This window comes from Lontra canadensis, unplaced genomic scaffold (genome assembly GCF_010015895.1).
Source record: "Lontra canadensis isolate GAN:19392208 unplaced genomic scaffold, GSC_riverotter_1.0 scaffold32, whole genome shotgun sequence".
Lineage (NCBI taxonomy): Eukaryota > Metazoa > Chordata > Mammalia > Carnivora > Mustelidae > Lontra > Lontra canadensis.
This window is the reverse complement of record NW_022631026.1, coordinates 20,085,100-20,103,583: the sequence shown is the minus strand read 5'-3', so window position 1 is coordinate 20,103,583 and position 18,484 is coordinate 20,085,100. Positions and strand designations below refer to the sequence as shown.

The window sequence follows — 18,484 nt, the reverse complement described above, 5'->3', positions numbered from 1 at the left end:
TGTGCAATACTGCCTGAGCCCCGAGTGAGCCTCTGACAAATAAGGGTGAGACCAGGTAAACAACTGGAAAAAGAGAAAACCGTCCCGGATGATGACATTAACAGGTGCTTTAAAAGAGAATAATTTGATGGGTCTTGACAAGAACTCAGGAGCTCCATTAAGCTTGCAAAATGGCCTCCATCATGATGGCACATTAAGAATTATACATGAAATGAAGATATCTATTACTTCATTGTACTATTAATTGGGAAAATTATTAAAAAATCAACGTCTGATTCCATTTTAGCATATGTAAAGAATTAATGCATAGATACAATAAAATATGTTTATAATATTAAAGTTACACTTTTAAAATAATGCTCTCACTGCCCCCCCCCCCCCACCAATCACCCCCTGCACTATTTACCATGAGATTCAGGCTCCCACTAGGGGAATTCTTTTTTATTGGCCATTTTCTCAAACTATTTAACTGTGTTCGGAATACAAGATCTCCTGTAATTTGATAAAAAGAAAAACATGTTTCTAAAGTCTAGATTAAGGGTCCGTATTTTTTTTTTTTTTTAAGATTTTATTTGAGAGACAGAAAGAGGACACACATGGGGAGGGGCAGAGGGAGAGGGAGAAGCAGGCTCCCCACTGAGCAGGAAGTCTGATGCAGGCTTGTTCCCAGGACCCTGAGATCGTGACCTGGGCCAAAGTCAGACGCTTAACGAACTGAGCCCCAGACTCCATGTTTCTTCACTGATTTTTACTATCATACTTACACGCCCTATACACCATCATCTAGAAATTCAAGTGTGTCACAATACTGTATATGCAACATAACCTTCCTCCGGTTTTTCTAGGTAGGCTTGATACTAGGTGCTCAACCTACTTTGCTGAAAACTACACTCTGGCAATGGGATGTGAGCCTCTCAATGTAGACCATATTCAAAAGGAGCAGAGCAGCCAATCTCCAGGGGGCAGAGAAGGAGCACACATCAGTGGGTCAAGTGGAAAGGGCACTGAGGTCCTTACGGCCTAATCCTCACAAGGTCCTTTGTAGCATGTGTTATACCCTTGGCCCCAGCTGGCTCTCAGGACTGAAAGAGTTTTAAATAGAAGTGGTTTCTGGTGAACCTTGTCCATGTGCTTCTATTTAAAGCTTGAATAATACCTCTCAAGGCAAGCCTAGGCCCTGTTTAGTACACTAAGGGAAAAGGAGGAAGATGCCACATTGTTAAATAGGAGAGCAGGGAAATAAACAGAGGTCTTTCAGTAAATTCAGGGGAACTCTGCATCAGAACCTTTAGGATTTCCTTGAACATTATTAATACAGACAACAAGTCCTTAAAAAGTTCTCTAGCTGGAGGTCACACTAGCTTTTAAGTTAAAATACAACTGTAGAGAGATCTCTTCAAAACATATTCCCCCAACACCACCTTTCCCTGTAGCACTACAAAAATCACCCGGACTGCAATGCAATACGGCAGGGAGAGGGAAGCAAATGCTGGTCAATTAATACCTACGATGTGCACGAGATACAGAATTTTCAGACAAAACTTAGAGAAAAACATTATGGCTTTAAGAATTAGGATACAACAGAAATACTAAGAAAATCAAAACACTCGGTATTTACTTTTTAAGTGCTCTCATAAGAGTTTTTTTCCAGAATATAAAGGTTGAAAACGTATTATGAATAGCTTGACACACTCCTAAAATTGTCATATTCAACACAGTTAGAAATGTGAAAGCCCAAAGAAAAACCAAAAAAAAAAAAATCAAGACGGGGAGAAAAAACACCTTTCTGTTCTTCTTTCCTGCCTCTCTAATATTATACAGTTGATTCTGCGGGCTTAAGGTGTGCCAGGCCTTCAGCAATGTAAATATATGCTGTTAGGGAAAGATGTGGGGTAGAACCAGTACTTGCAGTCCTGCTCATTTTCCTTCCTCCTACCTGACAGTGATGGAAATCTTTGCCTCTACAGCTATAATGAACACGGTAATATGCAGGCACAAAATAAAAAATAAAGAAAATGCTTACTGGCACGCTGAAATGTGGAGTCACCTTTATCCAAATAATCACTTCCAACTTGAAACAAAGCCCAGAAAATGCATTTGGACTGTTCACTATGAAATGCCTGTATGACACAGCACGGAAGTTTCAAGGTCGGTTATCACCCTGGTTGCCACCAATGAACAGTACCTGGAGCTGTGCCAACTAGGGTAAAAGTAAACTCCTGTGAAATCGTTTAAGAAAACAACACCCCATGTGTCATCCAGTTAATGGGAATAAGTGAATAAGCAAGGCTACCTACCTCCAACAAAAACCACGTTACGAAATAAGTTCTTTGCACTATGTTGAAATTTCAAGTTAATTAGTAGCCACAGTAACATTACTGAAAGTCACATTAGCCATACTTTGCTATAATCTCTATTATCCTAAGAGATAGGACAAATGAACATATATCCGAAAGCAGCTTAAATAATCGATTTGATTTATAGAATAGAATAAATATATTAGCATAGTATATGTTATTTGATTTATATTATAACTTTTTTTTTTAAGATTTATTTATTTATTTACTTATTTATTTATTTGACAGAGAGAGAGAAAGAGATCACAAGCAGGCAGAGAGGCAGGCAGAGAGATAGGAGGGGGTGGGGGAAGCAGGCCCCCCCTGCTGAGCAGAGAGCCCGATTCGGGGCTCGATCCCAGGACCCTGAGATCATGACCTGAGTCAAAGGCAGAGGCCTAACCCATTGAGCCACCCAGGCGCCCCTATATTATAACTCTTAAATATTAAAATAACGTTTGTTATTCAAATTGTAAAATCACATTTAAAGTCAAATATAGCTTTAATGAGAGGGCACAGTTAAGCACCTACCTTTGGCTTAGGTCACTATCTCAGGATCCTGGGATTGAGCCCCATGTCAGGCTCCTTGCTCAGTGGGGAGTTTGCTTCTTCCGCTCCCTCTGCCCCTCCCCCTGCTCATGCTCTCCCTTCCCCCTCTCTTTCTCTCTCTCAAATAAATAAGTTAAATATTTAAAATATATGTATAGCCTTAATGAATTTTAATAATTTAAAAAAGTAATTCTGTTAACTGAAATTCAAGGTGATTCTCCTATCGATCTCTTCGAACAATACAGCGTTTTACTCACCTCTCTAGCCACATTGCTAGTTTTCACTTCCTGTATAACTGTGCCAAAGATGATGTAATCAACAACATCCTTTGGGACATTGGTCCGAGTCAGCAAACCCCTGAGAGTAGAAATCCAGAGCAAAAACACATTTCACACACCAATATATTGCCAGAGGTCATCAGATAAAACACTGTACTTCTTTTAAGACGTTAACTTTGAATTTAAAGGAATAGAGACCGTATCTTTTCCTTAATTCAACAAGCATGTGGCACCTTATCAAAGAAGAAATGAATGAATAAGTGATTTAAAAAGTCAACATTTAGGGGCACAGGGCGGCTCAGTCGGTTGCACACTGCATGTCTGACTCTTGATTCTGGCTCAGTCTGCTTGGGATTCTTGGGATTCTTGGGAGTCTGCTCCTGCCCCTACCCCTGGCTCACGAACGTGTCACTCTCTCTCTCAAAATAAATAAATAAAATCTTCTTAAAAATAAATAAGTAAAAAGTCAACACTTGATGTTCAATTGGTAATGAGAAATTAAATAGGAAGAATCAAAAATAATCCAGAAAAAGATAAAAGATACATAAACATAGTAACATTAGTAGAAACCTAAGTTTCAATCAAAAGAGAAAAGAGAGATATAAAATCAAAGACAAAAAAACAAAAAAGCTATAAAATCAAAGAACTGAAGTAAAATACCAGGTATATTAAATTTAAATTTGGCGTCTCAATATAAACACGATTCGTGTGTGTCTATACACACATACACTTGTCTAGCTCTGCCCACCAACAGAAACTAGAAGCAGTAACACTCCAGTTGCCAGTAGGAATAGAATGAGCGTATCTTGAACTCGGACTTTTTTTGGGGTGCAAAATGGTGGTTTTATTAAAGCATGGGGTGACCCATGGGAAGAAAGAGCTGCTGCCCTGGGGTTGAGAGGGGTGGCTGATTCTATACTTGGGAGTTGGAGGAGGGAAGGAAAAAGGGGAGTTTAAAAAGAACTTTCATATTCTAAAGAACACCTAGTGGATATCAGAGGCCTTGCCGTTGTCAAGTTAAGGTTGATAGACGAATGCTAAAACCACTTGGTGAAAGACTGTTGGAGAACATGGTGCTACCATATCACTCTACAGATTACTTACTAATTGCAAAAGAAAAGAGTGTACCTTTATAACCAAAAGCCCTGGCAGTGTGACCACCATGACTTAGATTTAGCATCATGTACCATGTGCCTCCTGACATGACAGAATACCACATGCTTTACCTATAAAGCATTCTTACGAAAAAATGTTTAACTTGAGTCTAACCAAGCCTCTAGAACTAATTTCCAGTTTATAGGAAATTCAAAAGAGAAGTTAAATATCATCAAGAAGAAACATCTAGAATATGGGACATTCTACGGGACAGGTGGCCTAGTGTTTTCAAAAAATCATTATCATGTGGGGCAGGAAAGAGTTGGCAGGAGAAAGAAAAAGTTCTAAATCGAAGAGACTAAAGAGTCATAACCATTTGTAATGTGAACCTCGACTGGGTCCTGATTGGAAGGAAAAAAAAAAAAAACTACTAAGAAAAGACATTATGGTGAAGACAATTATGGGGGATCTGACTACGAACTGAACATTACAAGTAATGGAATCATCATTATTGTCTTAGCCACAATAATGACATCCCGGATAGAGAGAAGATCCTTATTCTTAGGAAATAAACCCTGAAGTATTTTGGGCTGAAGATGTCTGCTTCAAGATGACTGCAACTTACTGCCAAAAGCTTCAAACCACATAGATACAACAAACATGGCAAAATGGTTAACAATGATTAAATCTGGGTAAGAGGTATTTAGGTTTTTTCACTGTATTATTCTCCCAATTTATCTTACATTTGACAGTTTTTAAAACAAAAAGTTGTAGGAAAACTTGCAAAGCACCAGTCTGGGATCATAATCAGAAATGGCTCCAACATCAGAAATAGGAAGACAAGCTGGCTATTCTTTCTTTCTTTCACCCATTCATTCATTCATTCCAGTAGGCTCCACACCCAACATGGGGCTTGAACTCACAATGCTGAGATCAAAAGTCGCATGTTCTACCAGCTAGGACCCCTCTTAATTTTTATTTTTGATACGCTATACTTGAAGTGTCTAAGAAAAGAGGTCAAATTCAGAGATTTGGGAGTCTTCCACATAAAAAAAAAATAAATACTTAGACGAGATTTTTCTTTTAGGGAAAAGCATGCGTACAAAGAAATGCTACGCTTTAAGAATAAAAATTTGCCAAATACTTTTAAGATAGAGAAAGAGGAAGAGATTCCGTTTTTTTTTAAAAAGTAGAGAAGAGTCATTCAGAAAAGGGAAGGAAAATCCTAAAGGCATAATATTAAGAAATCAAAGGGAGACAGGATCAGGTACAGCTGAGAGGTCAGTGCTACAGAATACAAAAGGACCCAAGCCAGGAGAAAGACGCATGCACTTAGTGCCCACAAAGCCATGATGAAGAGAAGCTTCCAAAGTAGGGTTACTGAAGAGCAGTCGGAATGGAAATAATCATTACGAGATTAAGGAGATGGGACAGTAAGAAAAGAGAAGCAATTGCTGCTTTCACTCATTCTTAAAGTCTGGCAGGAAGAGAAGAGACTGAGGCAGGGCATCAATACAAAATGAGATAATGCTCTACATGCTATTCCCACCACACAAACAGCCACATATTGTAGGAGTTACCTCAAAGTCCGCATCCATCTCAATCTCAGGTAACCACACCTAATTTTATATTCTCACTTGCTTTACACGTTCATCTTTAGGTCTCATTCTAGGCTTCTTTCTAGATAAATATCAGCTGTCTAAAATAATCACCAGATCACTAAAAAAAATTTTTACTAAAATCTCTCTCTCTCTAGAGAATCGATTACCACGGGTAATATTACTATCTCTAGAGAGAGAGAGATATATTGGAGTAAATATATATATATATATATATATATATATATATATATATATATATATATTGCATTTACTCTGATCAGTTTATACTGGCTAGCTAGCTACAGCACTCCTTAAAGAACACTGTCATGCCAAGAGATTATTTGCCAAGACCTCAAAATAAACATTTCTGACAGCTGCTTGAATTTGTACTGTACCTATGGCCAGAAAAAAGCACAAATAAATCTTAAAAGGCCAGTATTTGTTTCTCACCACATAAAAGTTAGAATATCCTAGATACGGAAATTCTACTAAACACGTTGTTTTACATGTAAAAACTAGAGAAAGTGCTTTTAATGAAATAAGAACTAAAATAAAACTGCATTTACTTACGAAAGTGCGGCTCTAGCCAAATCATGTGGCATCAGGTCCTTATACCTGGGGAAAGAAAAGAAACAAACTGAAAGCCTAGAACTTTAATAAAAAACACATTGGTTCTATTTGAAATCCGTAGAGATAACAACTAACACAAGCTGCTGTAAATGCCTTCATTTTACTATCTAAGGCAGTCCATCATCTCAAATGAAGCAACAGTGTGACTACTATCCGTCAGCGGGAACGTTCTGGCAAGCCTTACCGCCTACTGAGCTGGCTAAGAATGTTAACAAAGATGTGGCGCAGTATCTTACTGTTCAGCACGACATATGCTACGTGCTCTTTAAAACTAAGCTCCAGGAGTGCCTGGGTGGCTTAGACCGTTGAGTTGAGCGTCTGCCTTTGGCTCAGGTCATGATCTCAGGGTCCTGGGATCGAGCCCCACCTCAGGCTCCCTGCTCAGCAGAGTCTGCTTCTCCCCCTCTGACCGTCCTCCCCACTTGTTCATTCTCTCTCTCTCTAAAAATAAAATAAAAAATAAAACTAAATTCCACCTTCTAAATGCTCTTTACTTTCATTTTTAAAATACATTATTTAGGGACGCCTGGGTGGCTCAGTTGGTTGGACGACTGCTTTCAGCTCAGGTCATGATCGCGGAGTCCCGGGATCGAGTCCCGCATCAGGCTCCCAGCTCCACGGGGAGTCTGCTTCTCCCTCTGACCTTCTCGCTCATGCTCTCTCTCACTGCCTCTCTTTCAAATAAATAATAAAAAACAAAATCTTTAAAATACATTATTTATTTTGTAATGCCCAAAGGGACTTTGGCATTTGTATGACTTTTAAAGAAACTTTCTGAAGTAATTTGAGATTTATGACAGAACTGGAAAGATAGAACGGAGCTCCTGAATACCCTCTGTGTGGCTTCCCCTAATGCTAATATCTTACGGCACCATGATGCACTAGTCAACACTAAGAAATTACACTGGCACACTACTACTCACTAGGCTGCTAATTTTATGGGGGGGTCTCACCAATTTTTCTACTAATTCCTTCTTACTTGTCTGTTCCAAGACCAAATCCATGCATTTAGTAGTCATGCCTCTGTTTCCTCCGATCTGTGACAGCTTCTCAGCCTTTCTGTGTCTTTTGTGACCTTGACAATTGAAGACTAGGGTCAATGGGTCTGGGAGAAGAATACCACAGAGGTATTGCTTCATATCAGAATATACATGATAGCAACATGACTTATTCCTAGTGATGACAGTCTCTGCCAGTTTTCTCCACTATCTTTCCCCTTCTGTACTCAACTTGAGTAGAGAAGGACTCACTTAGTCCTGCTCTCACTCAAGGGGAGGAGAATGTAGCTCCATTTCAGAGTAGAAGGAATAATGAAGGATGTGTGGACATATATTAAAAGCATCAAAGTTATTAATGAATATTTGGGGGAAGAGAGTTTGAGGCTATGCAAAATCCTGTTTTTCAACATCTCCCACCCGCTAATTTTAGCATTCATTCGCAGATCTTGCTTGTAGAAATTATTACCGTAGTGTTCTAATGGTGATTTATTTATTTTCCTCGTTCCTGCTACATTTGTTAGCTGAAATTCTTTGGTAAATACGATGTGTCCCTTCTTCTTCATGTATGGATTTATTCAATCACTTATTTATATCAGATTGGACTCATACAAATATTCTTTGGGTTATGATGTAACACTCTGTCACCACCACTTACAGCATTACTTCTATAAGAAAATACTCTCTAGACTCTAAACCATATGTTTATTAATTTATTTATAAGATTTTATTTATTTATTTGATAGAGAGACAGCAAGAGAGGGAACACAAGCAGGGGCAGTGGGAGAGGGAGAAGCAGGAACAGGAAGCCCAATGTGGGGCTCGATCCCAGGACCCTGGGATCGTGACCTGAGCCGAAGGCAGACGCTTAACAACTAAGCCACCCACATGCCCCTAAACCATATGTTTAAAAAAGAACGTTTACTGTCTGTGTGTGTGTGTGTGTGTGTGTGTGTGTGTAGATGTATACGCATGCATCTCCCACAAACAATGTGCATTACACATACTGCTCTGTACTGTGCTCTTTACCCTTAACATATCTTCAAGATCTTTCTATATTAGTACATAATGATCGGCCTCACAATTTTTAGCAGATGCCTAACATTCCCCAGTGCGTTTTTAACATAGTGAATGCTTATTCAAAATATGAACACCAAAACAACCTAAGCGGAATAGAACTATTGCTTCATTTAGTTTGAATCTAGTTACCAAAGTCCGTTATCAGCTTTTGGACAGACCAGGCCTCACTTGGGGTCAAAAAAGGAGAGGAAAAGCCTAAGGAGAATAGCAGTTTGGTTCTGGGAAATTTTTGTACACATCTAGGATCACCCTGGTTCCATTTACTTGGGGTTGTGCTATGCTGGGATTTGGACCAGCCTATCAACCACAATTCTGATCATTTCCAGAAGGCCAAAGCAATGAATTAAAGGCCCTTGTAAATACCTGTAGGCCCATAGCCTCAGTATTCAAACTTCTGAAGAAGCACAGAAACAATGGAAGTATCTCCAGACAAAGAAAGCATATGTCTGTTAGAACCAAGGTATCTGGACCCACACTAGGTTTTCAAAATAGGACTGGTTCAATCTAAAACTACACTAGGCTTATTCATGAGAAAGGATAAAAAACAAATTTTTCTATATTATTTTACCACTAGCTTAACTTATTCTGTATTAATTTCATAAAAATGCTACCCATACATTAGTCCACTAACAATAGTATTATCTACTGGGTTACATTTACAAAGACCAATTTTTTTTGAGAGAGAGAGAGAGAGAAAGAAAGAGAGCGAGTGAGCACACACCAGTGGGGAGGAGGATCAGAGAGAGAGGGAGAAGCAGACTCTCCACTGAGCAGAGAGCCTGATGAGGGGCTCAATTCCAGGACCCTGGGATTATGAACTGAGCCAAAGGCAGACACTTAACCAACTGATCCACCCAAGTACCCGTATAAAGACCACATTTGAAAGTATCTTAAAAGAAGTAAAGAAAGTATGTGGGGTGATGGATGTGTAAATTAATCTGGTTGTAGTAATTATTTCACAATGTATATGTATATTAAATCATCAGTTATAAAAATTTAAAAAATCATGTTGTACAATCTAAATATATACAATTCTCATTTGCCAATCATACCCGAATAAAGCTGGGGGAAGAAAAAACGAGAAAAAGAAGAGCACAATCATTTCATACTTACGAAGTGCCAGACTGCAAGAACGGAATGCGAACACCGTCCACCACCACGACATTCCTTATGTTGGGTTTTGCTAAGGTTTTCTTTGATTTGGTCTGGGTGGCTTTAAGATAAAGTTCAAAGAACTGTTAATACAACTATATGAAGCCAGATGACATTTTTACATTTTTAAAGACAGACATTCTAAGCAGAATTACCTCATTCAGGACCAAGTTGCATTTGCCAATTGCCAAACCACTTCAATTAAAAAAACAAACAAAACAAAACAAAAAACACCAAGAAACAGACTAGCATTTACAAGTTTCCAAACGACATTTAAGGTAAATACAGAGATTATACCTAATGAAGAGGGTGTTTGTGCCATTAAGAAAACTGTTTCTTTCTATCAAATGTTTGGTAATCTATCACACTGAAAACAGCCAATGTGACACCTGTCATTCATGTTAGAAGTCAAAGGGGAGGGGGCACCTGGGTGGCTCAGTGGGTTAAGCCTCTGCCTTCGGCCCAGGTCATGGTCCCAGGGTCCTGGGATCGAGCCCCGCATTGGGCTCTCTGCTCAGCAGGGAGTCTGCTTCTTCCTCTCTCTCTGCCTACTTGTGATCTCTCTAATAAATAAATAAAATCTTAAAAAAAAAAAAAAAGTCAAAGGGGACCTGGCTGGCTCAGTTAGTAGAGCATGCGAATCTTGGACTCTGGGTTTTAAGTTCAAGCCCCATGCTAGGTGTAGAGATTACTTAAAAAAAATAAAAATCTGGGTGCCTGGGTGGCTCAATTGGTTAAGCATCTGCCTTCGGCTCAGGTCATGATCTCGGGGCCCTGGGGTGGAGCCCCACATGGGTCTCTGCTCAGCAGAGAGTCTGCCTCTCCCTCTCCCTCCACTGGTCCTCCTGCTTGTGTGCTCTCTCTCTCTCTCTCTCAAGTGTGCGCACACTCTGTCAAATAGATAAATAAAATCTTTAAAAAATAAAAATAAATTAAAATCTTAAAAAAAAAAAAAACCATGTCATCTTCTATAAGTGATATGCTATGCCAGACAGGCTCTCTCTCTTAGGAATCTACAAAAAAAGCATAAAGAAAAACACTAGTTGAGGCGAAAAGGATGCCATGAAGAAAAACCAGGGTACCAGCAAACTGAGGTCATTTGTAAGCCAGTTATGCAGCAGCAAAAAGCTTGAGTGAGCAGAGAAGCCAGCAGGAAGGGTGAAGGATATAAAGAGAGAAGCAGCAAAGCCAGGAAAGTGACATACTATCTGGCCATGAGAAAAACAAAGGAGCTGGCCCCTAGAGCTGCTTGGTTCCTAACACTCCCCAGCTGTAGTACACTCTGGCCCTCTTACCCTTCACTTGAGTGCGTCCATTAGTCACAATTAAAGACACTTGGCTTTGTGACCTCCCTACATTCAGAGGACAGAAAGAAGATGTGGGACAAAAGGTAAACTCGAGAGGCAGCAGGAGAGTCAGAAGAGAACAGTGCTTCACAGCAAAAACAGGAGAGTATCAAGGAGCACAAGATGGTCAAGTGTTTCAATCCTTAAGGAGAATGAGGACTGCAAAGAAGCCACTGAATTAAAAGATCTGCAGATTACTCGTGACTTACCTTGGAGAGAATGAAGCAGTAAGGGGAAGTCAGATGACATGTCATCATGTCATTCCACTGAGCTCATGTCCCTTTTATACACTTAGAGATAAAATTCAAATTCCTGACTCTTCCAATGAATTCCCTGCTTTACGAGTTCCACCTTAACCATCCCAAAGAATTTCCCCTTTCTCAACATGTAATAAGATGAGCGAGTCCCCAAGCCCTCACACTGCTCATTTGCTCATTTCAGCGTCCTTGCCTTTATTCATGTACCCTCCCATCTGAGTGGCCTCTTCTGTCCATCTAATTCCTACTTATCCTGCAAGGCCTGGTGCACATTCCACCTCCTAGTAAAGCCTTCCCTGATTAACTATGGTTACCTGTGGTTCTAGCCTCTGAACTTCTGTGGCAACCTCTGGGGCAAAAATTAGCTATTCTAAACAATATAGCATATTATAAAGTAATTACACTAATACTACATGCCAAATTTAAAAATAATAGTCATTATTCATTACGTATTGAACCACCACCCAAAGGACTCTCATTCTGTTTCTCGTGCACAATGGCTCCTACCCACATCAGAATTTTCTCAAAGGCTCCTTTTTATGTATCCCACAGTATATGGGTACACAATAGCAATGTATTGTAAGAATCTGAGTTGCGAGTTAAACTATCTGGGTTCTAGTCCCTGCCCTGCCAAAACTTTATTATTTGCTGGACTAGATGACCCCCTCCCAACTAGTTCCCCAGTCACCCACATTTTGGGAATAGGTCCTCCTGTATATGCTCATTAACAGAGAAGCCTATCACTAATTGCAAATTTAAACCAAAACCTAGGATTCTATGGCTGATATACATTCTGTATTTTACACATATAATTGAAGTCAAAGCAGATAAAATATGTGTCATGTATTATTTCAGTGGTGTGTGTATGTATATGGTGTGTTTATAGACATAGATACATAACAAATAGAGACATAACCATTGAAACGGTCAAAATTTCCATCAGACACTTAAGTCCCATCTAAAGACTGAAAACATCAATAAATTCTGTATCCTTCTGTTCTAAACCCTTCACCCTAAGAGTCCTGTCAAGCAGGGACATTCACATGAGCTTCAAGAGGAGTATGTTACAAAATTACTACAACCTAAAACCTGTCCAGCATAAGCCTGCTCCCTCCCCACAAATCAGGTGGTCACATTCCTCTGTCTTATCCTGTGCTTTCTTGTACATGATCTTCAGGCTAACACAAATCACAAATACACCAGGGGTATAAAAAATGCTCCAGTCTCACAAGGGTTTGCAATATAGTTGGAGACAGAAACACAAACACAGTTAAAGAATGGTATAAAGAAAAATGCTTGAAATGCCAGATAAATGCTTTCCTTCTGTTGGTATTCAGTTTGACCTTCTCCCAGTCGTCAAGAATCAGGTCCATTTGTGTGACTGCAAAGCAAAAGCATGTGGGCAAACATCTGAATTACGGAAAAGGTAAATGAGACAAAAAGGAATTATTCTTCATGAGGCTAAGACAAATCCATTTTCTAGCTAGAATTTAGAAGCCAGAAGAAATATAATTGTTACATGACAAAATGAAACTTTGCTAGGGGGGGATTAAGTAATAGATTTCTGACAATATACTATATGTAAAATATAAAAACATCATCTTACATTCATATTGGGTTTAGTTTTTAAAGTACTTTGAGATATCTTCATAACTTGAGGCCAACAAGCCTAAAATTATTTTTTTAGACAAAGAAATTAAAGCACAGGGAAGTAAAATGACCAATTCAAGACCACAGTGCCCAGAAAGAGACAGAACTGGAATAGAGTAGAGGTCTTCCAAATTCTGGTAAAGTACTTTTCTATCCAACTATTATCCAAGTAGAAATACCATAATAAAACCAAAATCATAAGCCATAGGTCACTCGAGGACCCAGGCAAAGAGAATAATGGTATGAACATATAAAAACGTTTTTAGCTCTGACCAGTGAAGATACATACCTATAATGGGTATAGATGCCTTCAAGATGCAGATCTACACTGGGTTTACCAAGGGTCTATATGACCATGTAAAATCAACACATTTCCCTACTTACTCATTTCATATTGACTAAGTAACATCCTTTTATTTTTTCTAAAGATTTTATTTATTTATTTGGGAGAGAGAGAGAGAGAGAGAGAGTAAGCAAGCGAGCACAAGCGGGGGTACGGCAGATGGAGAGGGAGAAGCAGACTCCCCACCGAACAGGAAGCCTGATGTGAGGCTCGATCCTAGGACCCCAGGATCGTGACCTGAGCCGAAGGCAGGCACTTTATTGACTGAGCCATCCAGGCATTCCCAACAACATTCTTTTATTTACTAGTTCCCCAGTCACCCACATTTCAGGAATACATATATGCTCTTGTATATGCTCATTAATAGAGAAGCCTATTACTAATTGCAAATTTAAAAATCTGACTTTGCCTTAAGAATGTCTGTATGGTAATCATCTCCAGGACTGACAGGTGAATGAACTGACCAGCAGGGTTCATGGTACTGCCATGACACCAGCAGCAGCCTCCTGTCAACTCTACACCATGCCACATCATTACTGGTTAGCCCTATACTGTTCTAATTTGAAGGCAACAGTGATGTTCTTGTTGCTCAGAGAAAAGGGAGAATTTGCAAATTAGTCTTGGTTTTTATTCAGAATTCACAGCTCTAGAATCTAACATTTAAACCAGAAACGTTTCTTTTACAAATTACTGTACCTGGAGCAGCTCGCAGCTGGGAGGAACAGCTCAGAGGTCTCACAACTAGAGGATAAAATAAATGGTTTACATAAAGCAGCACAATCAATACCTACGGAAGATGCTTAAAAATCTAAATTTCATCTTAAAAAAGAAAGAAGAAATTAAACTTACAAAATTGGACGGCCCATTTTGATGTATTGGGAAGATTTTTAAATGTGTAAGTCAACAGGGAAGTCATTCTGAAATCTGAAAAAAGAACAAAAATATATCCTGGATTATTTGAGCAATTTGTGGCTTCTAGTCTATGATCTCTGATAATCTTACCCGTGGTAACTATAAAGAACTGTAAAATTTAATGTATCACCAAGTAACTATCCTTCCTCTAATAATATTCTTATAGCTACACTGACAGGGCTTTCATAGCGTGCAAACAACAATTTTAGGCATTATTATTATTACACCCTTTGTAAGAAAGGAGAAAACTGAAGCATGCAGGGATTGACAGACTCTCCCAAAGATCCACAGCTAGCAAGAGGCAGAGCTGGGATCTGAAGCCGGGCAGTCTAGCTCCAGAATTTATGTCCTTCTCTGGGGCCAAAGGAGTAGAGAGGTTGCTGGACATGACCATGAAGCCACCAATGTTAATCTGCTGACTCTGAAGGCTGTATTGTGATTAGTACCTTGTGCATGTTCATATGTGGGTGAATGTACACTAAAGTGTTCAGGGTTGGTGTAGTGTCATGTTAGCAACTTACATCCTAATGCCCTAAGGAAAAAAAAAATTTGTGTATTGCACTTTCTAACTTTTTTTTTAAAGATTTTATTTATTTATTTAAGAGAGAGAGATTGTGTGCTGGAGGGAGAGGGAATCTGAAGACGACTCCACACTGAGCATAGAGTGCAACGGGAGACTTGATCTCACAATCCCAAGATCATGACCTGAGCTGAAACCAAGAGTTGGCTGCTTAACCAACTGAGCCACCCAGGATCCCCTCACCTGCTACTTTTTAATCAGCTTGCTATTGTTTCAAAATAATTTTAAAAAACATTAAAACCGTACATATTAAAAAATATTTAAAATATATTAGAAGCTCCCCTAAATTCTTAAAAAATGAATTCCTACAAATCATTATGAAAAAAAAAAATGGGCAAAGGACATGAACACACTGTTCACAGAAATAGAAATAACGAATGGCTCTTGGATACATGAAAAGAAGTTCAATCTTACTCCTAAAAGAAATGCAAACTGAAACCACACAGAGAGATACAATATTTGACCTGTGACACTGGAGACTGGAAGGTTTGACATACTCTGTGCTAAGAGTATGCACAAACACACTGCTGAGAGGCCATGTAGGGGCAATCCCTACGGAGGGCAATGTGGCAGTTGACTGTCAAAACTATAACTGCAGGGGTGTCTGGGTGGCTCAATGGGTTAAGCCTCTGCCTTCGGCTCAGGTCGTGATCTCAGGGTCCTGGGATCGAGCCCCGCATCAGGCTCCCTGCTCAGCGGGGAGTCTGCTTCTCCCTCTGCCTACTTGTGATCTCTCTTTGTGTGTCCAATAAAATCTAAAAAAAAAAAAACAAAACCAAAAACTGTAACTGCATCCAACTTTTTTTTTTTTGCATCCAACTTTTGATCCAGCAATCCACTTCTACTTCCAGGACATTACTAACGCACATGGGACATGAAGCATGTCATCACTGTTCGTAATAGCAAAATATCAGAAGAACCAAAAATACGGAACTGGTTAAGTAAACCACACTACAACCACCCAAAGAACATATTATGCAGCTATGAAAGATAAGGGAATGGTTATGCACCGATAGGAAACCACTGTTAACCTGCATTAACTGAAAAAAGCAAGGTGTAAAATAGTGTACAGCTACTAATTTTCATGTCAAAAAGAGGAAAAATAATATATGTATTTCCTTGTATCTTTACAAAATATCTCTGAAAGTAGAAACAAGACATTAAAAAGGAAGGAAACTGAGTAACTACAGGACAGGGTGTAAGGCAGACTTGTCATTGTCCATGTTTTATAATTTTTCAATTTTGAAATATGTTTTAACCTAAAAAAAAAAAAAAAGGGTAAGAATAAGCTGGTGATATATGCCTATGAAGGTGGTGGCAGCCAGCCTCCAAGATGGCTCCCAATAATCTCCACCTTTTGGTATTCATACCCTTGTGCAGTTGCCCACAACAGTGTACCACAGCTGGTCTGTGTAAACACAAGAATATGTCAGAGGTGATGATATGTCACTTCTGAGATTAAGCTATAAGGAATACTGCAGCTTTGCTCTTGTTCTTTCTCTCCAATCACTCACTCATTCTGGGGGAAACCAGCTGGCACAACTCAAACAGTCCTATGAAGTGACTCACATGATGAGAACTGCCACCTCCTGCCAACAGTCACCTGAACTTGGAAGTGGATCCTCAAGCACAGGCAAATTCTCAGATGATGAGTGCCCTGACCAACATTCTGACTGCAACCTCATGAGAAATTAAGTCAGAACAACCCAGCTAAGTCACCCCAGAAGCTGTACAAAACAGTTAATTTTTATTGTTTTGGTCTGCTAAATTTGGGGGTAATTTGTTACACAAACACAATAGATAATATAAAAGCCTTTAAAAGATAGATAATATAGGGGGGCCTGGGTGGCTCAGTTGCTTGAATGTCTGCCTTCGGCTCAGGTCATGATCTCAGGGCCATAGGATCAAGCCCCACACTGGCTCTCTGCTCAGCAGGGAGTCTGCTTCTCCCTCTCCCACAAGTAAATAAGTGGAATCTTAAAATAATAATAATAATAATAATAATAATAATATAAAAGGCTCGTTTAACTTCTCTTGGGTCTTTATAGACTAAAAGAGGATGCCCTAGGACTTTAAAAAAAAAAAATTAAATTTTTCCAAATACGTGGTTTGAAAAGAGATGAAGGAATCCAAACTCTAGGCTTATCGCCCTAAAGATATTCAAAAGACTCTAGCCAGACAAGCCCATGAGATGAGAACCCCAGTTTCCAGAAGCTACATATGACACAAATTTGGATACAAATTCCCTTAAGTAAGGGTGCCTGAGTGGCACAGTCTGTTAAGCGTCCGACTCTTCATTTCGGCTCCAGTCATGATCGTAGGGTCCTGAGACAGAGCCCAACAGGCCAAGCTCAGAGTGGAGTCTGTTTGGGACTCTCTGTCTGTCCCTTCCACTGTCTCTCTCTCTCTCTAAAATAAATACATAAATAAGTCTTTAAAAAAAATTGTCTCCCTCTCAAAAAAAAGATAACATTTCAAATGCAAAAAGATAAATTATTCACTAAATTTTGGGGGGAAATGCCTAATTATCTGGAAAAAAAACTTTAGGTCCATAACTCATACATGTAGAAATCAATTCCAGATGTGATTACTCTAATTATATATATACATATTTTAACTATAAAAGCACTAGTAAAAGGTATCAGAATATTTTCATATTCTTATACTGGGAAAGACTTCCAACATATGGCACAAAACTCAGAGGTCATAAAGGGAAAAGAGTAAATAATGGTTCTAATTAGATAAATATGTAAAATATCTACACAGCAAAAAGAAACTAAAATAAAATTAAAAGGCAAACAACAGATTCAGAGAAAATATTTGTAATATGTAAAACAGACAAAGGGTTAATATCCATAACCCATAAAGAACTATTACAAATTATAGCAAAAATAAAAATAATCTATAATGGAATCTGTGGTTTTCACAAATATCCATTTGACTCCATTATGCAATTACCATATATGTAGTTTACATGGGATAGAATCCAGCCCAGCTCCAGGATTTAAACCAATCAGAATAATTTCATTCTCTTTGCCAAAATCATTGGTTCAGGTAACCAAGGCCTAAAACAATGGTGTGTGGTATTGACTTGATTTAGGAATAATAATCTAGTCAGTCTGACATTCTAGTCAGTATTATGCCTAGAATTCTGGAATATAAATCTTTCCTTCTGAGGCTTAACACAGCTACCACAGTTTGCAAACAGGCAAAAAGCTAGTCTGAGCATAGAGCCAATCAATCCCAAAAGAGGACAAAGCTGAGAATTTCCAAAAAGGAAACTAGAGCCCTAACTGACTCATATCCAAAACCTACTCTCCTTTTGTGCTTCCTCCTTGTTAGAAAATAAATCCCCTTGAATTTGAGTTGAATTTTGTTATTTGCAAATGAAAGGTTCCTTACTGATACATGCCTAAAAGAAAAAAAAGCAAATGAGCAATTCACAGAACTAAAAATGTCAAAGTATCAAAATTTTAAGTGTTCAACCTACTAACAAAAACATTTTTAAAATTAAAACAAGGTATCACTGTGGGGTTGTAAACCTGGCAAAAAGTAACAACATTGTTAACACATAATTCTAGTAAGAATAGATTTAGGCACTTCATACACAGTTGATAAAAGTGTAAACTGTTAAGGTTTTGGAAGGGAATTTTTACTTACGTAACAAAATTTAAGTTGTG

At 38.8% G+C, this 18,484-nt stretch overlaps 1 protein-coding gene across 1 annotated transcript in view; it reads right to left on the bottom strand.

Moving 5' to 3' along the window:
• Positions 1-18,484, bottom strand: part of HADHB (hydroxyacyl-CoA dehydrogenase trifunctional multienzyme complex subunit beta) — a 33,029-nt gene that overhangs the window by 11,430 nt on the left and 3,115 nt on the right. Inside the window, exons 2-6 of the mRNA XM_032866992.1 lie at positions 14,162-14,236; positions 14,009-14,053; positions 9,678-9,777; positions 6,430-6,474; positions 3,143-3,242 (exon numbers count right to left, since the gene is read on the bottom strand). Coding sequence (XP_032722883.1) covers positions 3,143-3,242; positions 6,430-6,474; positions 9,678-9,777; positions 14,009-14,053; positions 14,162-14,228 — 357 coding nt within the window. The 5' untranslated portion in view covers positions 14,229-14,236. The remainder of the gene's footprint in view (positions 1-3,142; positions 3,243-6,429; positions 6,475-9,677; positions 9,778-14,008; positions 14,054-14,161; positions 14,237-18,484) is intronic.